The sequence below is a fragment of the Serinus canaria genome, chromosome 25 (assembly GCF_022539315.1).
Source record: "Serinus canaria isolate serCan28SL12 chromosome 25, serCan2020, whole genome shotgun sequence".
Taxonomy (NCBI): domain Eukaryota; kingdom Metazoa; phylum Chordata; class Aves; order Passeriformes; family Fringillidae; genus Serinus; species Serinus canaria.
The window spans coordinates 4009534-4031850 of NC_066338.1; the positions used below are offsets into that span (position 1 = coordinate 4009534).

Below are 22317 nucleotides of genomic sequence, written 5' to 3' on the forward strand. Positions count from 1 at the left end.
GGGACTTGGCCACCTCATGCTCTGCCTTTTAAGCCAATTGGGCCACCAAGGGCCCTCTCCCCATGTGGCACTTCTGGTCACCTGGCCACTCAGGAGCTGGCTTTGGAAGAGCATCACACTGTCCCTGTGTGCCATGGCTGACAGACTGATGGATCAATGGGGCCCCGGTTCACCAAAAGCAGGGCCTGTTCCACCCCTGCCACACAGAGGTATTCCAAAATGTCACAAGACATCAAAGTTTTCTTGTCTCTGACACCACTCCCAGTGCCATGGCCTGATCCCAACTGCCCTGGCAAAGGGGGATGCTCTGGAACACCTACAGGGCCTTTGTGACATCATTGTGTGGGGGAAACGGCAGAGGTGGGGTTTGAGACAGTGCACAAGAGAATCCAGAGCCTCCTGAAATCTGCTTTGGCCATCAGAGCAAGGAAGGTCCAAGGCCCTGCCCTGGACAAACAAACTCTGGACACTCCCCCCAGCACATTTCCTCCACTTTCCTGGTTGAGGAAATATGCTGGGAACATTGTCCAGGTTTTGCTCCTTGTCAGGGCTTTCCCTGGAAATCGTTCCTTTTGTGATCCTTGTGATTCTGAAACTTGTTGCTGTTTCAGTTGGTTTTGTTCTCTTGTTACAGTTTCAGGAAAGTGTTCTTCTCTCAGCCCTATGGGATCTTTGCCTCCACGAGGAGGGGGAGAGGCAGTTTTTAGTGGCAGCACACACGTGAGTGCATGCCCATGGTTGGGGACCCCCAATGACCCCCAGCTGCCCCGAGTGTCACAGCACAATCTCACTGATGCCACTGCACTCCTGTGGTCAGCCGTGGGGTCTGCATAGGTCACCGGGGTTTCTTGGGGACAGTGACGCAGGGGAGCCTTGCAAAAGACACTAGTTGTGGGGACCAAGGTAGGGGTGACACCGGTGGGTGACGTGTCATGGTCCCCCCCGACCAGTGTACTTATGCTGTGCCTGTTTGGTACTCAACAATGTGGGTGAACAGAACCTCCCACTCCTCTGGGGGGGGGGGGGGGTTGGTTGGGCGAGGCAGGGCTCTAGGGGGGCCCTCTAGAGAAAAAGAGGGCCCCCCTAGAGGGGGGAGGATGGAGAGTTGTGGGGTGGGAGTAAAAAGGGACTCACGTCTGGAAACCCCCACTTACCTTTCCTGGTGCTTCCCAGTGGGTGCAAATGAAAGAGGGGAGGGGTAACTGTGGGGTCCCAAGGGCCCTGACCCCTCTCAGGATTCCTGAAAACTCACGGGACCCTCATTTCCCCTCAGGACCCTCAAGCATCCCTGAAGGCCCCCAGAATACATTAACATCCCCAGTGCCCCAAACCAACTCAGCCTCAAGAACCTAAATCTTGGCAGGGACAGAGACCCCCCCCAAAGCCCACAGGGCCCCTGAAAGGACCCCCAGCATCCCTGCAGAGCCCTCCAGCACCTCCCCAAACCCTACAAGACCCCCAGACAAGGTCACAGTTTTGGGGCTGTGGGTTCCACCCTATCACTCCCCAACTCTGGGGGCCTCTACAGCTCCCTGGGACCCCAGTTTCCCATTGTCAGCTATCCAGATGGCACCACGGGTGCTCAGCCACAGGGAAACCGATGAGCAGGAGCAGAAAGAAAAGGGCCCAACCAACCCCTGTGACCACTACAAGAAACAGAGGGAGACACATAAGGATCACCTATCACCCCAGGGCTCCTGCATTCCCATGTGACCCTGTGTGACCCCACCTCTATTGCAGTGTCCCCACTATGTCACGACTAGAACCAACTCTGGGCTGAGTGCTTGGAAAACGTGGTACCCGTTCTGCTGGTTGGTGGCCATGCACTGGTAGGTTCCTGAATGTCCCACATCGACATCCCCAAGCTCCAGGAGGGGACCCCAGGCCACCTTCTGGCTATCTCACAGCCAGGTGAAGGTGTCAGGTGTTGAGCCCACCTGCACTGAGCAGCGCAGGGTCATGGGGTCACCTGTGCACACCTGGTGTGATGGGGGACTGGGGGTGATGGTGGCATCGTCCATGGGTACTGTGGGGACAGAGACAGGGCTGAGGCCACAGGAAGGGGATGGCAGCTGGTGTGGGGGGATAGGGACAAAGGGGATGGGTGTTATATGGGCTGTCATCGATGGGGTCACAACATGGAGGGGTGAGGAGGAGAGGGGAGTGATGGAAGGACCCTAGATAGGAGGAGAGGGGAGTGATGGAAGGACCCAAGAAAGGTGTCTTGGGGACATGGAGGTACCCAGGCAGGGGACCCAAGGAGCCTGTGGGGGCTCCCGGTGCCCATCGCCACACTCACTGCCCACTGTGACGCGGAGCCAGGCACTGCTCTTCGCCACAGCCCCCCCCACTCAGAGCGTACCTCACAGCTGTAATTCCCCGAGTGGGAGACCCCCACAGGGGGCACCAGCAGCTGTGGGGACCTCTGTGGGACCCCCAACACCTGCCCATCCCAGTAGAACACCTGCAGGAGAGGGGCTTGGGGCCGTAGGGGGATGGGGGTGCTGAGGCAGGTGAGAGTCAGGGGGGAAACCTTTGTTGTCTTGGTGGGACCCTCCAGCACTGGCACTGTGAAGAGCTCTCGGAAGGAGATTGGGAGCTCTGGTGGGGGGGTGATTCTGAGTCCCTGGGAAGGGGCTGTGGGGGTGTCGGGGTGGTGGCTGTGGGGTGCTCACCGTGCACAGTCAGTGTCACCGGCGCTGACACCTCACACGCCCTTTATTTCAGCCAGCCCCTGCAGTGGTAGCCGCTGCTGTGGTGAAGCTGCAGAGGGGACAGGGATAGCTTGGTCCCATTGTGGAGCTCCACCAGGTGCTCCTCCTCGTGGTAGAAGGACACCGAGGTGATCGGGTTGTTCCACCAGCCCCTGAAGCACAGTGTCGCTGTGTCCCCCTCCAGCAGCACCTGCTCCAGCGCCTGCAGCACCAGCCTGCCTGGGGACCAAGTGGCAGGCTTCCCGTCACATCACAAGGGCTTGGATGTTCTCAATGGCACTGGGACCCCCCTGCAGTGGGTCACACCCAGCACACCGGGTGTCCCTAATCCCAACACAGGGGTCCCTCCACAGTGGGATGCTCTGGGATGTCCCCCTGTGCAGGGGACAGGCTCTGGTCAGACCAGGGGGGTTTCCAATGGAGCAGAGCCCACCCAGAGACCTCAGGGTCCCCGTGAGTGTCAGGCTGGCGACACTCAACCCCCCTCACCATCTGAGACTCTCACAGGGAGGCTGAGCCCACTGCTGGATCTGTCACATTTGTTGGTGCCACTCTCGGTGACAGTGAAGAGGTTACGCCCCTCCTGCCACCAGCGCCGTGCATCTTTGTACCAGGTAGTGGCACCAGTGGTCCCCCGAGCCCAGGCAGGTCAATGTCACCTGGTCCCACAGCTCCACCAGCCTCCAGGGGGGCTCCACGAGGAGCTGAGTGATCTAGGTGCCTGCAGGTGACAGGGGACACCAGCCTGCCAGGGCCAGCATGGGGCTGGGGACTGCAAGGTAAGGACATGGCATCCCCTGAGGACTCACCTCAAGCAAGCCGAGGTTCTGGGCTGGAAGGAAGAAGGTACAGGGCTGGGTGGGGTTGGCCCTGCAGGGAAAGCAACACCCAGAGCTTGGGTTTTGGCATTTTCCTCAGGCTTTCCCTGTGGGGACACCAGAGTAGCATGGACCTCTCAGGGACTGGGTCACCAGGGCCACCTCAGGCTGAGGCAGGACGCGGGAACACCGTGGACACCCTGAAAATGGGGATGCCATGACCACACCATGCTTGAGCAGGTCACCCCCACCAGCCCCACGATCTCTGTAACCATGGCCCATATGCATGGTGCTTGTCCCCTAGTCCCTGTCCTGGCATCCCTGTTCCCACATCTGCACATGCCCCAGGATGCCTCCCCAAATCCCTGTCCCCTCATTATTGTCCTCATGTTCCTGACCCCCCCCCCCTCTCCTGTACCCACAGCCACCCCATGGCTCCTGTCACCTCAGGCACTGCCACTGCTGCCATTGGGGACCTCAGGGGACCCTGCAGCCGCCCTGTGCCCCCTCTCCACCAGTCTCTGCCTCACAAGGGCCTGTGCCTGGGGCACTCAACCTACAGGAGCAGTGCCGCCTTCCCAGACATCCCAGTGTCCCCAGCCATATCGACTGGCTGTCACTTGCTGCTGTGGCCACCACACCCCTGGCTGGCAGCTCTTCAGATGAAGGGGAAGGAAGAAAGGTCACATCTCGTCCCAATGTGTAGGTGGCCCTTGGTGGGGGGAGGGTGGCCACAAGATGGGGACAGGCTGGGGAGATTATGGGACAATCTGGGGACATGGTCTGGGGACATGGGGTCCCCAGGAATAGGGGGCTCAGGGGATGTGGGGAACCAAGGATGGGTGTGCAGGAGAATGGGGGGGGGGGTCCAGGGGAATTGGGGTCTTCATGCCTGGAAGGATTCAGGGGAATGGGGGTGCTGTGGAAACATGGTCCCCAGGGATTTGGGGTCATGGCATGTGGGTGCCAGGGTTGGGGGTGCAAAGGGAAAAAGGGGATCCTCGGAGATAGAGTTTCTGAGGGAAGAAGCAGCCCATGGGAAGGGATGAAGGCAATGGAAGTCATGGGCAATGGCAGTCCTGGGATGGAGGTCCCCAAGAAGGAGAGATCAAGGCAGTGGGGGTCCTATGGTTGGTGTGCCAGGGGAATAGGGGTGCCAGGATGGGCAGTGGCTGGGTGGGTCCACGGGTCACAGCTCCTTCCCTGGGTGCCTCAGATTTGGGGGTGACCCAGGGCCCAGCACTGCCTTCCCTGGGGTGCTCGTTTCCTATGCATGCATCACATGGGGGTCCTGGGTGGCTCTGCTTCTGTGTCCTCCCCTGCCCTTGAATTTTTCCTCTCCTATTTCTCTTTTTCCCCCTCTTTATTTCTCTTTTTTCCTCACTTTTGTGCCATGTCCCCTCAGCCCCAGTTCGTGGCTCAGCAATCCCAGGGAGCAGCTGAGCAGGGAATGGGTTGGGGGGAGCTGGGGAGGAGGAAAATGGAGTGTGGGGGTGCAGCGAAGAGTGGGGAGGCGGTGGGGGATGGAGGTGTTGTGCTGTGCCCCCTCAACATTTTCACTTTCTTTTTCTTGAACAAAGAGGAAGAGGCCATTTGTGCTGAGAGTCAGATGGAAAAAGGGGCAGGTTTCTGTCCTGGGAGGACACATCCAGGGGGGTCCTGTCCTGGGGGGATCCTGTCTCAGGGGTGGCACATCCTGGGGACCCCTGTCAGTCCAAGGGTGGGGCCAGCCATGGCCCATCCCCACTGCACAGGAATGGCCATTGCCCAGCCCTGCTCTGCCCAGCCCCAGGTGGCAGCCAGGACCTCAGAGTCCCCCTCACCCCCTTGACTTTGATTCTGACAGCTTTAGAGCTGCTGCAAAGGTGAGAATTCTGTGGGGGGAAAAAGGCCTTGCCTGTGGTTTGCTCAGCCCTTCAAGAAGTACAAAACCAAAAGTGAGCCCAAGCAGTGGCTCTGGGAGGGCCTTTGATGATTTTCAGAGCAGGGCTGGCTGAAAACCCCCCCATGCAGGGGCAGCTGTGAGGGAACCAGTCCAGAAATGCAGCAATTGAGCATTTTGTCCCTCTCACGAAGAGAGTAGTCATTGGCTTTCACTATTATATTGGGTTTTCAAAATTATTTTGATATAATAAAGTTTGTAATCACTTTTTAACTGTTTTTGAACTCCGCAATTTGTCAGCCTTATACATTAATCCCTGTGTAGAATATATCTTTTTAGTGTGATAAATATATTAGGGTTTAGGCTGTCCTAAAATATCTTGATAGAGACAATGTGATGTGTGTTATAACATTAACTGTTGCAGATGTAGCTAATGCCTTTCTTTGTGTAACTTAATGACCATGGTGAGAATAACTCAGATAATTTTGTGAAAAACTAATGTTGATTTAATGTACTGGTAAAGTATCTCAACTGTAGGATAAGATAATACAAAAAAGTAGCAAGTAAATAAACATCAAAAGAAAGAATGAAAAGAAGAATTTACCACTGACCCTTCGTTTATCAAGAACTGTCAGACCAAAAAACTGGGGGTCTTGTGAGGACATAAAATATATTAATTTAATCCGCAGTATGGCCTGTACTTTATGAAAACAAATCAAGGGTCAAACCAAGTAAAAGAATTCCCTGAACAGGTAAATTGGAAAGAATGTTTGAATATGTATAATCCTCTTGAGCTTGTATTTAACGAATACAATGAAAAGGTATACAAGAAGAATTGTTATAGTGAACTGTGTGCCTCTGGCAGTTGCTAAGCACCCAGCATGCTCTTTACTATCCCTTTTATCCCTTATTAAACATTTACAAATTTTCAAGAGTAAGCCTTGTTTCTCAAACAGTTTAACCAAAAAGCTGCATTTTGGGTACAATTAGAGTGAAAAGGGTTGCATGCCACCCCCAGCACTGGAAAGGGGAATGAAGAGCCCCATGGGGTGCTGTGAAGAGGAAAAAAAACCCCTGAGGGGATCACTGTGCCCCCAGTGCCCCACCCTGTGACAGCATCTTCTCATAGTCAAGGGGGTCCAGCTGTCCCTTGTGAGGTCCCGACAGATTTGCGTTGGTCACTTGTGGATCCCGAGGTGGGGCAGGGCTGGGGGACACCCGTGGGGGCCCTGAGAGTAATACCAGTGATGGGGACCTGGGTGGGGGGTGACAGCCATGGGTGATGTGTCCCTGTGTGCCCCCTGTACTCAGCCCCTGCCCACTCAGCGCCCACGATGTGGGTGTTCAGCACGGCCCCCTCCTCCGTGAGATCCTGTGGGGATAAGGGGACTGGGTGATGTCTGAGGAAGGGGAAAGGAGAATCTCTGCCTGAACCCCCCACTCACCTGTCCTGGAGCTTCCTGCTGGCTGCAAGGAAAAGGAGAAGGGGTGACTGTGGGGACACTGGGACCTCTTCCTGGGACCTCAGCAGCTCCAACCACCCACAGGACCCCCAAATCCCCACTGCAACTCCGATTCCCAATGGACCCCTGATTCCCCCTGAACACTCTGAGTACCCCTGAACCCCCCAGAACTTCTGCACCACTGCAGGGTCCCCAACCCCCATGGTGTCCCCAACCATCTGAGCCCCCAGAACTCCAAGCCTGGCAGGGAGGGGCATCCCCAAACTCCCCCAGGACCCCAGAAAGATCCCCCAAAATCCCTGAACAACCCATCAGGAGCTTCCCAAACCCTCCAGGAGCTCCCAGTGCCACCCCAATGTTCCTCAAAACCAATCCAGGGATAATTCTGGAGCCCAACCAAGACCCTCCAAGTTCCCCCCACACCCCCCAGGACCCCCAGCCAAGGTCACTGTGGGGTCAGTTTCATCCAGCTCAGGGGCCCTGGGTACTGCCGATATCTGCCTCCACTCTGGGGGTTTCCCCTCACTCCAGGAACCCCATTCCCCCCACTTGTCACCCACCCCAGAGGTGCCACCAGTGACAGCCCCCAGTGACAGCCAGGAGCAGGAACAGGAGGATCCTGCTGACATTCATAGCCACTGCTGGGGACAGAGAGAGACACATCAGGGACACCCTGAAACCTGGGGTTCCTGAACACCCCAGTGACCCTCTGTGACCCCAACTGTGACCCAGGGTGAGGGATGTGTCATCTCCAGGGCCAACTCGTGGCTAAGTGCTCGGAACACATGGTGCCCATCCAGCTGGTTGGTCGCCATGCACTGGTAGGTGCCTGAATGTCTCACATCAACATCCCTGAGCTCCAGGAGGGGACCCCAGGCCACCTCCTTCCCGTTGTGCAGCCAGGTGAATGTGACAGGGGGTGAACCCAACTGCACCGAGCAACGCAGGGTCATGGGGTCACCTGCAAGCACCTGGTGTGACAGGGGACCGTGGGTGATGGTGGCATTGGCCACGGGTACTGTGGGGACAGAGACAGGGCTGAGGCCATGAGAGGGGCTGGCAGCCGGTGTAAGAGGATAGGGACAGGGAGAATAGGTTTGGTGGAGGATATCGGGGATGGGGTCACACAACGGAGGGGTGAGGGGACATAGAGCAGTAGCGGGGGGGACCCAAGGAGGGTTTCTGGGGGACATGGAGGTACCCAGGCAGGGGACCTGAGGGGTCTCTGGGCGTCCCCATGCCCATCTCCACACTCACTGTGTACTGTGATGCAGAGCCAGGTGCTGCTCTTCCACATGGCCCCCCGCCTCAGAGTGCTGAGAGGGAACCAGTCACAGCTGTAATTCCCTGAGTGGGAGACTCCCACGGTGGGCACCAGGAGCTCCTGGGACCCCTGCGGGCCCCTCTCCACCTGCCTGTCCCTGTAGAACACATCCAGGAGGGGGGCTCGGGGCCACAAGGGGCTGGGGGTGCTGAGGCAGCTGAGAGTTGGAGGGACCCTTTGGTGGGCTCGGGGGGTGTGGTATTGTCCACAAGGGTCCCAGGATGAAGGAAGGGACGAGAAAGTTGACTCCATGTATCAAAAGGCTTGATTTATTATTTTATGATAGACAATATATTAAAACTATACTAAAAGAATAGAGGAAAGGATTTCATCAGAAGGCTAAGCTAAGAATAGAAAAGGAATGAATAACAAAGTCTTGTCTCTGCCCGAGACCGTCTGGGCAGGTGAACTGTGATTGGCCCTTAAATGGAAACAACTAGATGAGACCAATCACAGATTCCCCCTGTTGCATTCCACAGCAGCAGATAAGAATTGTTTGCAGTTTGTTCCTGAGGCCTCTCAGCTTCTCAGGAGGGGAAAAATCCTAAGGAAAGGACTTTTCATAGAACATGTTGGTGACAGGGGGGAACCTCCAGCACCTGCACCATGAAGGGCTCAGGGAAGGAGAGGGGATCTGAGGACTGTGAGTCTGCTGGGAAGTGGCATTGGGGGTATCAGGAGATTGGATTTCCATCCGTGCAGGTGCTCACCTTTTACTGTCACTGTCACTGCTTCTGACCATGATGGCCAGGACCTCACCAAGCCCTCACAGCGGTAGCGGCCGCTATGGTGCAGCTGCAGAGGTGACAGGGAGAGCTCGGACCCTCTGAGGGACTCTGTCAGATCCTTCTCGTCCTGGTAAAATTGCACCCTGGTGACTGGGCTGTTCCACTGGCCCGGGCAGCTCAGTGTCACTGTGTCCCCCTCCAGCAGTACCTGTGCCGGCACATGCAGCACCAGCTCATCCGCGGGACAGGAGGGTCCGATCTCACTTAAGGGCTCGAGACAGGTCCGAGGTGGGTCCCCATGTCACTGAGGACATCTGGGTGCTCTGGGGTGCACTGGGGTGCTCTGGGATGTCCCTGTGTGCAGGGGCTCTTACCACACAAGGAGTGTGAGGCCACCCATGGAGTGGAGCCCATGCAGACCTGTCAGGGGCCACCGTGATGATTTAAGATCCTCCCTCACCATCTAAGACTCTCATGGGGCAGCTGAGGCCAGTGTCCAGTCTGTCACATGTGTAGGTGCCACTCTCAGTGACTTTGAGGTGGTTGCGTCCTGCCTGCCCAAATCGCTCCCTGTCCTTGTACCAGGTGGTGGCAAAGGCAGTCCCCAAGCTCTGGCAGGTCAGTGTCACCCGGTCCCACAGCACCGCCGGCCTCCAGGGGGCTCCACGAGGATCTGGGTGGTATAGGCACCTGCAGGTGACAAGTGACACAAGCCTGCCAGGGCCAGTGGGGGCTGGGCACAGCAGGGTGGGGCCATGGCATCCCCCGAGGACTCACCAGTGAGGCCGAGGGTCTGGGCTGGAAGGGAGAAGGGACAGGGCTGGATGAAGGTGGCACCACGGGGACAGAGACATGGGGGCATGGGGTTGTAGGGGCTGTCCCCAACTGTCCTTGTGTGACATGGATGTCTTGGGGACAGGGACACCATGGCCACCCCTTGCTCAGGAAGGACACCAGGACACTGTGGACACCCCTGAACTGGGGATGCCATGGCCACCCCATGCTGGCACAAGTCACCCCCACCAGCTCCATGATGCCTCCTCAAATCCTTGTCCCACCAGTTTTGTCCCCATGTTCCTGTCCCCCTTCTGCTGTCCCCACGGCCACCCCACAACCCCAGTCACCTCATGCTTTGGCTCTGCTGCCATTGGGGACCTCAGGTGACCCTGAAGCCCTCCTATGCCCGCTCCCCTTCCCATCCCCAGGGTGTCAGCCTCATGCCCAGGGCACTCACCCCACAGGAGCAGCAGCAACTTCCCAGCCATCCCGGTGTCCCCAGCCATGTGGACTGGCTGTCACTTGCTGCCGGGGGTGGCTGTCCCCTGGGTGGCAGCTCTTTGGCCAAAGGGGAAGGAAGCGAGGTCAGGTTTCATCCTCATGCATAGGTGGCCCTTGGCGGGGGCAGGGTGACCACAAACTGGGGACAGGCTGTGGGCAGGGTGGGGAGAGGATGGAGACAAGCCTGGGTGTGACAAAGTGGGACATAGGGCTCCCATGAGTGGGGAGCTCAGGGACTTTGAGGGACACAGACATGGCTGTCCAGGGGAATGGGGGCATCCCTGGGAATGGGGGTCCTGAAGAGGGGGAATCACTGGGGATGGGGGGCCATGGGAGTGGGGATCCCTAGAGGTGGGGGAACTCAGAGATAGAAGTCCCAGGGGAACATGTGCTCCAGGGATTTGGGGTCATAGGATGGGGATGCTGGGGGAATGAGGGATCCCGTGGAAATGGGGGTTCCTGAGAGAATCAAGGTGCTGGGGAAGGAGCATTTCAGGGGATGGAATGAATGGGAAAGGTTTCCTTGGGAATGGGGCGCTGGGCAATGGAGATCCTGGGGAATGTCAGTACTGGGATGGGGGTCCCAGGGGAGGGTGGATGGAAGGAATGGGGATTCCATGATTGGGATCCCTGGGGAATGGAGGTGTCAGGGACAGGAAGTGGCTTAGTGAGCCCATGGGTCAAAGCTCCTTCCCTGGGTATCTCAGATTCTGGGGTGACCCAAAATCTGGGCCTAGCAAAGTCCTCCCAGGGTGCCTGTGGCTTGGGAGGCTCACCCCAGGGACATTCCAACAGGTTCTGGGTCACTGTCCCCCCAGCCCCCAAGGGCTTTTTCCCCTCTTTATTTCCATAATTTTGCTTCTCAATTTCACAAGCCCCCATTCATGCCTTGATGATCCTGGGGAGCTCCTGAGCAATGGGGGAAGCCCAGGGTAGAGGAAGTAGGAGTGAGGGGTCTGCAGGAAGTGCTGGGGAGGCTATGGGGATGGGGGTGTCCAGCTTTCACCCTCCACACTCCCAACACTTTCACTTTCTCTTTCCTGCAGGAGAAGGAAGAGGCCGTTTGGGCTGAGTGTCACACGGGTCGGAGGGGGGGGTGACGGGGGAGGGGACGGGTTCTGATCTCTGATCTGGGGGGGCACATCCGGGGGCCTCCAATTCTGGGGCAGATCCTGTCTCAGAGGGGACACATACTGGAAAAAGGGGTCCTGTCCTGGGGCATTGCAGCTCTGGGGGGGTCCAGACTTCTCCATTCTTCCTTGTCCCCTGCAGGGGAGCAGCTTGGGAATGAAGCTTGGGCAGGAAGGAGCTCCCAAACTCCTGCTCCTTGAAGCCGGTGGCCATCTGAGTGTGGAACCCAGCCATGGCCCATCTCCACTGCACAGGGATGGCCATTGCTCAGCACTGCTCTGCCCAGCCCCAGGTGGCAGCCAGGACTTCAGGGTCCCTCCCTGCCCCCTTGGCTTTGATTCTGGCAGCTTTAGAGCTGCTGCAAAGGTGAGAATTCTGTGGGGGAAAAAGGCCCTGCCTGTGGTTTGCTCAGCCCTTCAAGAAGTACAAAACCAAAAGTGAGCCCAAGCAGTGGCTCTGGGAGGGCCTTTGATGGTTTTCAGAGCAGGGCTGGCTGAAAACCCGTCCCTGCAGGGGCAGCTGAGAGGGAATCAGTCCAGAAATGCAGCCATTGGTCATTCACTTCTCTTGGTAAGGGACTGAGAGAGCCCCAGAACTACTGCAAAGACAACAACAATCTGCTCAACAAAATGCCTAGGACTCTCCTTCTTTAACAAAACCTGCCTTCATGGAAAGAATGTTTGGATTTGGGCCGTAGCTGCCAGATAAGAGGGAAAAGTATGGAAATACTGAGCCGTGGCTCTGCCGCATGGCCATCGTGGAGCTCTGGGGAGTGACCCTGTCTGGATTTCAGGTGTCCCCAAAGCTGCTCCATCCCTGCCCTCCTCACCTGAGTGAAAGGCTGAGGGTTTGCAGGAATTGTGGTGTAAAGCCACCAGAGGTGCTGCTGTGGACCCGAGACCTGCCTGGGGTCAGGCGCAGCCTTCCTTCCATCCAGGATCATGGAGAGCAGTCACAGGTGTTGCCCAGGGTGTGTGCCTGGCCTCAGGACACTGCTACGCTGCCAGTGGGCACTGGGATCCAACCTGCTGCCTTGGCAGCTTCTGCCTGCTGCCGGTGGTGGTGCTGGGACCAATTGGTGCCCGTGAGTTTGCAAAAGGAGCGATTTCCCCTCCTGCCTCCTGTGGGAAGCCACCATGACCCCTGAGGGGATGGAGCTGGACCGGGGCGCCCCCTGCTGGCCGGGAGTGCTCCCTGCAGTGCCCCCTGCTGGCTGGGAGTGCTCCCTGCAGCGCCCCCTGCTGGCCGGGAGTGCTCCCTGCAGTGCCCCCTGCTGGCCGGGAGTGCTCCTTTCACCGCCATCTGCTGGCCGTCGTTATCATAGCCACAAAAACCAACAGCGCTGAACAAGAGGGAAAGTTCTGGGTTTGTGTTGTTGGTTCAGTTCTGCTTTATAAATTTCTCAGTACAGAGCTGTTATTCCTTTTCCTACACTTTTTCCTGGAAGCCCCATCATTTTTGAAATTAAAAACGTCCTTGACATGGGTCTTCTTTCCATTCCAGGAATGTTCCCACTTTCCATGGCAGATATTTCTCATTTAAACGGGTTGACTCCTCCTGGTTTCCTAAACCAGGACAGGAGGGAAGAGACACACCAAGACAAGACAGGGTCAGAGACTTGGCCACCTCATGCACTGCCTTTTAAGCCAGTTGGGCTACCAAGGGCCCTCTCTCTAGGTGGGGCTTCTGGTCACCTGACCACTCAGGAGCTGGCTTTGGCAGAGCATCACTCTGTCCCTGTGTGCCATGGCTGACAGACTGATGGATCAATGGGGCCCCGGCTCACCAAAAGCAGGGCCTGTTCCACCCCTGCCACACACAGCTGCACCAAAATGTCTCGAGCCATCAAACTTTTCCTGTCTGTGACACTCCACCTTGTGCCATGGCCTGATCCCAACTGCCGTGGAGAAGGGGGAGGTTCTGGAACCCCCACAGGGCCTTTGTGACATCATCGTGTGGGGAACCCGGCAGAGGAGGTGTTTGGAAGAGGGGACAAGAGAATCCAAAGCCTCCTGAAGGCTACGTTAACCATCAGAGCAAGGAAGGTCCAGGGCCTTGCCAGGTTCCTCTGGTGGAGGAAACGTGCTGGGGGAAATATCTGGGGTTTGTTCCTTTTTGGGGGCTTTCCCTGGAAATTGTTCCTTTTGTGACACTTTGGACTCTGAATCTTGTTGTTGTTGCTGTTGGTTTTATTCTCTCTCATTGCTCTTTCAGGAAATTGTTCTTCTCTCAGCCCTTTGGGATCTTTGTGCCCCCACAGGGAGGGAGAGGGGCAGTTTTTGTGGCAGCACACACACGACAGTGGGTGCCCATGGGTGGGGACCTCCAGTGCCCCCAGTTCCCCCCAGTGTCACAGCACATTCCTGTAGATGTCACCGGGTTCCTGCGGTCGTCCCTGGGGTCCTCGCAGCTCTGCGTAGGTCACCTGGGGATCCTGGAGGGTGGTGGCACAGGGGGACGCTGCGAGAGATACGGGCTGTGGGATCTGGGTGGGGTGACATTCATGGGTGACATGTCCCTCTGCGTGTGTTCCACCCCGTACTCACCCCCTGCCCTCCTGGTGACCAAAATGTGGGTGTACAGCACCTCCCCCTCCTCTCGGGGGCTGAGAGATCCTTGAGAGCCCTGAGGGAATAAAGGGGATGTGTGGGAGGGAATGGGAGGTCTTGGGTGTTGGGGTAAAAGGGGAGAGGGTGGTTTGAGCCCCCCACTCACCTTTTTGGAACTTTCTGGCAGCTACAGAGGAAAGAGGGGAAAGGTGACTGTGGGATCCCAGGGCCCTGACCCCGCTCAGGATTCCTGAACCCCCACAAAACCTTTATTTTCCCATAGGACCCCTAAGAAACCCTGAAGCTGCCCAGGCTTCATCAACCTACTCAATGCCGCCAGCCAACTAAGCCTCAAGAACCCAAAGTCTAGCAGGGACCCCCCAACAGCCTCAGGGCCCCTGAAAGAACCCCCAACATCACTGCAGTACCCTCCAGCAGCCCCCCAAACCCTACAGGACCCCCAGCCAAGGTCACAATTCTGGAGCTGTGGGTGCCGGCCTATCGCTCCCCAGCTCTGCGGGCCTCTACACCTCCCTGGGACCCCCATCCCCCCATTGTCACCCACTCTGTCTTGGTTCAGGGCAAATTTGGGAGAGAACCCCCAAAGGGCTCCTCTAGGAAAGCAGATTCAATCAGCCCCTCCCCCCAACAGGTCTGGGAGAAAATACCTCCTTGGAGAAAAGTGGAAAAAAACTGTTTATTAAACAATAAAACCTAAACAATACTAAACAATAAAACCCCTTGCTGCTCCAAAAGAGATGACAAACTGAGAAAGTCCCCTCCCCGGGCTGCAGCTCAGCTCACTCAGTCCCTTATCAGTCCCTCCAGTGCAGGAAATGCTGCAGCCCAGGCCGGGCCCGGTGGCCACAGGTGGAGCTGCAGGTGCTCTGCTGGTGTTCAGTCCAGAGCAGGTTTGAACAGGTCCAAAGAAAAGGGAAAAAAGGAAAAAACCCACAGTCCAGGGAACTTCTTTGCCTCAGCTAGCTAAACTAACTAAAAGCAAAAAAGAGAGCTCTGTCCTGCTGTCTGTCTATCCGCAGACAACACAGTCCAGCAGCAGGAATGTGGAGGAGTTCAGTATCTGAAAACAAACTGCACACTTCTGGTCTCCCCCCTTCACTCTCTGGAACAAGTCTTAAGGGTGCAAACTTATTATTCAGCACAAACAGAACAAGATGATTGGGGATAAAAGCATCATATAGTCAACCTAGGACACACCCACATGGTGCCACTAGTGCCATCCACAATGACACCCACGAGCAAGACCAGGAACAAAAGGGCCAAAGTGAATTCTGCAGCCACTGCAAGAAACAGAGGGGGACGTATCAGGGTCACCCATCACCCCAGGGGTCCTGCACTCCCTGGTGAACTCACCTGACCCCACCTGTGTCCAGGGTGAGTAAGGTGTCACCTCCAGGGCCAGCTCAGGGCTGTGTGCCTGGAACACACGGTGCCCATCTTCTCCCAGCTGATTGGTGGCCATGCACTGGTAGGTGCCTGAATGTCCCACATCAACAGCTCCAAGCTCCAGGAGAGGACCCAGGGCCACCTGTTCCACAGCCAGATGTAGGTGACAGGGCTGAGCCCACCTGCACCAAGCAGCACGGCGTCACAGGGTCACCTGCGTGCACCTGGTGTGACAGGGGACCAGGGATGATGGTGGCATTGGCCACAGGCACTGTGGGGACAGAGACAGGGCTGAGGTCAGTTGGAGAAGCTGGAATCCAGCAAGAGGGAAAGAGGAATAAGGGGCTGAGGGTGTCCTAGATGATGCTGTGGGTGGAGTTACCCCTAGCCTGAGGGTCCCCCTCAGCAAGGACTGTGACATTCAGGAGGTCACTCTCTGCCAGGCTGTCCCCTTCACTGACCCATCACCTGTAGTGGCCATTGTCATTGTCCCCAATGTGGCACAGCTCCAGGGAGGGACAGTGCCCAGCAGTGCCCCCAAGCCCTTCCAGGTGCTAGGAGAAGAACAGGGGACCTGTCCCCACAGCCACCCTGCAGCTCAGCACCAGGCGGTCCCCGAGTGCCACCTGTCCCCAGGGGGGCTGCGCTGACAAGGACACCCCCGAGGGCGGGATCCCTGCAGGAGAGGGGAACACCAGGGGACAGTGAGGGATGTGGAGGTGTCCAGGAGGGGCAGGGGGACCCCAGTGAGGGAGAGAGGGTGCAGGATGGAGGGGCCTTGGAAAGGAACCCCGAGGGCGGATGCATGGTTCAGGGAGGGGACACCTGGAGAGGGAGGAGGCTGCCACCAGGAAGGGTATCCAGAGACCTAGGGAGGAGATGGTGTTACCTGGGGAACGTGTGGGGACCTCAGAGAGGGGTGGGGGTCCTGGGGAGGGGTGAGGAGACCCAGTGAGGGATGAGGGGACACGAGCAAGGAATGGGGGACCTGGGGTGGGACCTGGGGAAGAGATGGCAGGACACAGGACAGGTGTCAGAGAAGGATGGGGGTGCTCATTGTAGGGCTGGGGTACCCAGGGAGAGACCTGAGAAAGGAGGGGAGGAGCCAGGGAAAGATATAGGAAATGTTGGGTGCCCCAGGGCAGGTGTCAGACAGGGTTAGAGGTCCCCAGGCAGTGATAGGGGACCCAAGGAGGCTGTGGGAGCTCCCCATGCCTATCCCCACACTCACTGTGCACCGTGAGGTGGAGCCAGGCTCTGCTCTTCCTCATGGCCCCCACTCACTGCGCACCTCACAGCTGTAATTCCTGGAGTGGGAGGCCCCCATGGTGGGCACCAGCAGCTACGGGGACCTCTGCGGGCCCCCCACACCTGCCCATCCCAGTAGAACACCTGCAGGAGGGAGGCTCGTGGCTGCAGGGTGCTGGTGGTGCTGAGGCAGCTGAGAGTCAGAGGGGACCCCTTTGTGGGCTTGGGGGAACCCTCCAGCACTGGCACCGTGAAGAGCTCAGGGAAGGAGATTAGGAGCAGTGGGGACTGTGACCCCGAGTGACTGGGGAGGGGCTGTGGGGGTGTCGGGGTGGGGGCTGTGGGGTGCTCACCCTACACTGTCACTGTCACCATCTCTGACATCTCCCAGTCCCTGTATTTCATCTGGCCACTGCAGCTGTAGCAGGCTCTGTGGCTCAGCTGCCGAGGGGACAGGGACGGCTCGGTCCCACTGTAGAGCACCCACAGTTCCTTCCCATCATGGTAGAAGGTCACTGAGGTGATCGTGCCATTCCACCAGCCTCAGCAGTGCAGTGTCACCGTGTGCTCCTCCAGCAGCGTCTGCACTGGCACCTGCAGCACCAACCTGCCTGGGGAAAAAGTGGGTCCTGTCACATCACAAGGGCTTGGAGTGTTCCGATGTCACTGGGACCTCCCCACTGGGCCACACCCAGCACATCAGGGGTCCCCAATTCCATCATGGGGGGTCCCTCTACACTGGTATGCTCTGGGATGTCCTCAAAGGAGGGGATGGGCTCTGGTCACTCCAGGAGGTGACCCATGGTGCAGAGCCCTCCCAGAGCCCTCGGGGTCCCTGCGGGTGCCAGGCTGGTGACACTCAACCCCCCTCACCATCTAAGATTCTCACAGGGGGGCTGAGCCCACTGCCGGATCTGTCACATGTGTAGGTGCCACTCTCAGTGACAGTGATGTGGTCGCGTCCCTCCCTCCTCCAGCGCTGCCCGTCCTTGTACCAGGTGGTGGCACCAGCAGCCGCCGAGCCCTGGCAGGTCAGTGTCACCCGGTCCCGCAGCACCGCCCGGCCTCCAGGGGTGCTCCACAAAGAGCTGGGTGGTCTGGGCACCTGCAAGTGACAGGGGACACCAGCCTGCCAGGGCCAGTGTGGGGCTGGGGACTGCAGGGTGGGGACGTGGCATCCCCCAAGGACTCATGTCCTGGAGTGTCAAGCAAATTGTATTCTATTTACCATCTCTGTGGCAGATGTCTTCTGTTAAGTGGGCAGTTTTCCTTATCTGTTTCACAACTAGGGAGACATCGCTGATATGAGGCTATTGAATGTCACTGCATGACTGATAAGAACTATAGCATCCCAGTGTGAGATTCTCCACCCAGAGGGGAGAGCTAAGCATTCTACCTCGATACAATGTGGAGATTCTGGAACACCAGCATGGATTTTCTCTACTGGATTTCCAAAAGGAACAGTTGCTGTCCTCGCCTGGATCTCAGGGGAAGACTACACCTTTTCTTGAGGATCCCTGCTCCAACAGAACCACACCTGACACTCCAGGAGGACTGCAGCCACAATTCCAACTGGACTTCTACAGGATCCTTGCTCCAACAGAGCCACATCTGTCACTCAAGGAGAACTGCAGCCACATCTGCAACTGGACTGCTACCAACACCCTGACCAACAGGGTGTCAGGTTGTGTTCTGACTCTGTCAGTGACGTTTTAGTTTACTGCATTATTTATCTTTTTATTTTCTTCCCTATTAAAGAATTGTTATTCCCTGCTCCCGTATTTTTTCCTGAGAGCCCCTTAATTTAAAATGTATAGCAGTTTGGAAAAAGGGGGAGAGGGGGCGGGGGTTGTTCCAGATTGCAAGGCAAGATGTATTCTATTACCATCTGTATGGCAGTTGTCTTTTGTCAAGTGGGCAATTTTCCTTCTCTCTCTCTCTCTCTGAGTAATCACCATCCCTCTTCCCTCAGGAGGGGACCTCTGCTGATAACAGGCTATTAAATGTCACTGCATGGCTGATAAGAACTATAACATCCCATTGTGAGATGCTCCACCCAGAGGGAGGAGCCAAGCTTTCTTACCCAGATGTAACCCAGAGGTTCTGAAACACCAGCTGGGTTTCTCCACTGGATTCCCCAGAGGAACAGCAGCTGCCTCTTCTTCCACTGGATCTTCAGAGGAAGAATACACCCTTTTCTACAGGACCCCCTGCTCCAACAGAACCACACCTGACTCTTCAGAAGGACTGTAGCCACTTTTCCAACTGGACTGCTACCAATACCCTGACCAACAGGGTGTCAGGTTGAGTTGTGACTCAGTCAGTGTTGTTCTAGTGTACTGCATTGTTTTATCCTTTTATCTTTCTTCCCTATTAAAGAACTGTTATTTCCTGCTCTCATATTTTTTGCCTGAGAGCCCCTTAATTTAAAATTTATAGCAATTCAGAGGGGTGCGGAGGGTTCACATTCTCCATTTCAGGGGAGGCTCTTGCCTTCCTTAGCAGACTCCTGTCTTTCCAAACCAAGACAGATTTTGGTGCGCAACTTGAGGCTCAAGGGCACATAAACAAAAAGGGAATAACAGTTCTTGAGTAGTCTAATTTTTTGTATGCAGCTATAGAAATCTTGTTAAGTGACACCATGTGGTCCAGCTTGCCCTGGTTTGGGTGGCACGTGATCATGGCTATATTTGTCCCATTTGTAGGCCCTTATCTAAACATGGGTCCTATAACCAAGCCTACTGTGGCTATTATCCAGTTTGTTTTATGGGTGAATAAGGTGAGGAATTAATGGATTTTTAACTTCCTCTGGAAAGCAGGCACATGGATTCACAGCTAGCACATGCTAACTGTATATTTTTGGGGATACTTTAATTACGGCACCTGCTGTAAGGAAATTACACCTGGGGAAATCTTCTCCCAACCCTTTAACCATCTCTTTGGGTCCGCCCCACCAGTTTTTGAAGGGTTCAAATCCACTCTAAATATTAATGATATCATTCAGTGGTTGGTGTTGCTGATAGGCCTGTTCTATTTAGCATTTAGAGAGAAGGGGACACTAACCTGGATAACTACCCTGACACCTACCCCAGAACCTTACACACCACCAGAGCCTAGGGATACTGCTGCCCCAGAGCCTGACCCTACCCCACTGCCCACCCCAGATGTGAACTACCCAGATTAGATGGGGGGTCTGATGAAGAAGATATGTGAGATGCGCCAGATGCTGAAGGAATACACTTCCCTTGCTGGTGAGAAGTCCTCCGCATGCCTTGAAGAGGGAGAGTCTAATAGTGCAGCAGCGGAACCCACAGATGTTACAACTGTCCAGGTTCTAGCTGAGCTGCAAAGGTAGTCACAGCCAGCAGCAGTTACCCCTGTAGAAACAAGGAGATCTAAGATGAAAGCAGCACCCAAATAGGGGAGGGCCCTCACAACCCACAGGGGAGCCAGAGGTTGCAATCATCACTGAGTTCCTGACGTATGAAAGTTTCTGTAATCTGCACAAAGACATTGTACGATGGGGATGTGAGGCTTATACAAGCTGGCTACTTCAGGTCTGGGATCTTATGGGTACAGGTGTCCAGCTGGATGGTGGTGAGACAAGGAATCTGGGACCCTTGACCCAGGACTCAGGTATCAATCAGATTTTTGTAAGGGAGCCAGGGTCCCTTTCCCTCTGGGAGTGGCTTTTAATAAGTGTCAGAGAGAGGTTTGTCCACAGGGAAAGAATGCAGGAGCAGCACCATAGAATGTGTCTGGAAGACTCTTAAGCAAGGGATCCAACAGTTGAGAGAAGTAGCAGTATTGGAGGGACTCTTTGGGAGGGATGGACAGCATGATAATGACCCCGACAAGGTCAGGTGCACAGGGCAAATGTGCTGGAGTCTGGCAAATCTGGGGCCATCTCAATACATCACCTTCATTGCAACGATCAATGCTGATACCAGCCAAGAGACACTGGGCTCTGTTGCAAACAAGCTTAAAAATTATGAGGGTATGATCAATGGCCCTATGCAGGCTCATGTCTCTGCCATGGTCTAAGAACTCAGAGAGGAGATGAGGGAGATGAGGGAGGAGGTGAGGAGGAACAGTTCCCAACTAGCACCAGTGTGAGTCACAGGCTCCGAAGTCAGAGCCCAACCTTCCTCAGCTAGAGAGAGAGGGTACACCCCACAGGCTGACCTGTGGTTCTTTCTGTGTGACCATGGGGAAGACATGGGAAGGTGGGATGGGAAACCCACTTCTGTCCTGGCAGCACAGGTGTGTCAACTCAAGGAGGGAAAAACTAACCGAGGGAACTCCAGTAAAGTGAAGGTAGCCTCAGCCTTCCATGACCGAGCTGCTGAGTATGATCTGTCAGATCCCCTTGAAGGTACCTCTACCATGTATGCCTAGGAAAGAAATAATAACCAGGGTTAGAGGGGCCCTGCCTCTAGCCAGGGAGAGGCACAGGAAAACTGGGTCTTCTGGACCATGTGGATCAGATGACACATCAGAACCACAAAACTACAATGCCTTAGTTGATACTGGTGTGCAATGTACCCTGATACCATTGGGACATGTGGGGGCAGAACCTGTTTCCATTGCTGGCGTGACGGGGAAATCACAGCAATTGACCCTGTTGGAAGCCGAGGTGAGCCTGACTGGGAGAGAGTGGAAGAAACATCCTATTGGAACTGGCCCAGAGGCTCCATGTATTCTAGACATAGACTTCCTCCAGAATGGCTATTACAAAGACGTAAAGGGACTCAGATGGGCTTTTGGCATAGCTGCTGTAGAGGCAGAGGACATTAAGCAGTTGAACACCTTGCCTGGACTATCAGAAAATCCAACTGTAGTAGATCTCCTCGAGGTGGCAAAGCAATGAGTGCCAATTATCACCTTGACAGTGCACTGCTGGCAATATTGGACAAATTGAGATGCCGTGATCCCCATCCACAAATGATCCGTGAATTGGAGAGCCAAGAGGTGGTCAGCAAAACCCACTCACACTTCAACAGTCCCATCTGGCCTATGCACAAGTCTGACAGAGAATGGAGATTGACTGTGGACTATCGTGAATGAAGTGACTCCACCACTGAGTGCTGCTGTGCTGGACGTGCTGGAACTCCAGTACAAGCTGGAGTCCAAGGCAGTGAAGTGGTATGCCACTACTGATATTGCCAATGCATTTTTCTCCATTCCTCTGACAGCAGTATGTAGGCCTCAGTTTGCTTTCATGTGGAGGGGAGTGCAGTACACCTGGAACTGACTGCCCCAGGGGTGGAAACACAATCCCACCATCTGCCATGGACTGATCCAGGCTGCACCGGAAAAGGGTGAAGCTCCAGAACACCTGCAATACATTGATGACATCATTGTGTGGGGAAACACAGCAATGGAAGTATTTGAGAAAGGAGAGAGGATCATCCAGATTCTGCTGAAAGCTGGCTTCGCCATGAAGAAGAGCAAAGTCAAGGGACCTGCCCGAGAGATCCAGTTCCTGGGAGTAAAGTGGCAAGACGGACGGCATCAGATCCAACTGAGGTCATCAACAAGATCACCACTATGTCACTACCTACCAACAACAAAGAAACACAAGCTTTCGTAGGTGCCATAGGTTTCTGGAGGATACACATTCCTGAGTACAGTCAGATCATGAGCCCCCTTTACCTGGTTACCCACAAGAAGAATGATTTCCACTGGGGCCCTGAGCAGCAACAAGCCTTTGCCCAGATCAAGCAGGAAATCGCTCATGCAGTAGCCGTTGGCCTGGTCAGAACAGGACCAGAG

The 22317-nt window shown here is 55.8% G+C and overlaps 1 protein-coding gene and 1 pseudogene across 1 annotated transcript in view; both read right to left on the reverse strand.

The window, feature by feature from the left end:
- The window catches only part of LOC127060593 (Fc receptor-like protein 3), a 31110-nt gene extending 19016 nt beyond the window's left edge, over nt 1-12094 (reverse strand). The window contains 11 exon segments of the mRNA XM_050984270.1: nt 2300-2345; nt 2348-2580; nt 2676-2933; nt 3204-3348; nt 3350-3427; nt 3524-3546; nt 6521-6621; nt 6722-6786; nt 7606-7895; nt 8912-9056; nt 12068-12094. Coding sequence (XP_050840227.1) covers nt 2300-2345; nt 2348-2580; nt 2676-2933; nt 3204-3348; nt 3350-3427; nt 3524-3546; nt 6521-6621; nt 6722-6786; nt 7606-7895; nt 8912-9056; nt 12068-12094 — 1411 coding nt within the window.
- Nucleotides 12095-13688: 1594 nt separating this feature from the next.
- Nucleotides 13689-20930, reverse strand: LOC127060594 (Fc receptor-like protein 3; annotated as a pseudogene).
- Nucleotides 20931-22317: the final 1387 nt, after the last annotated feature.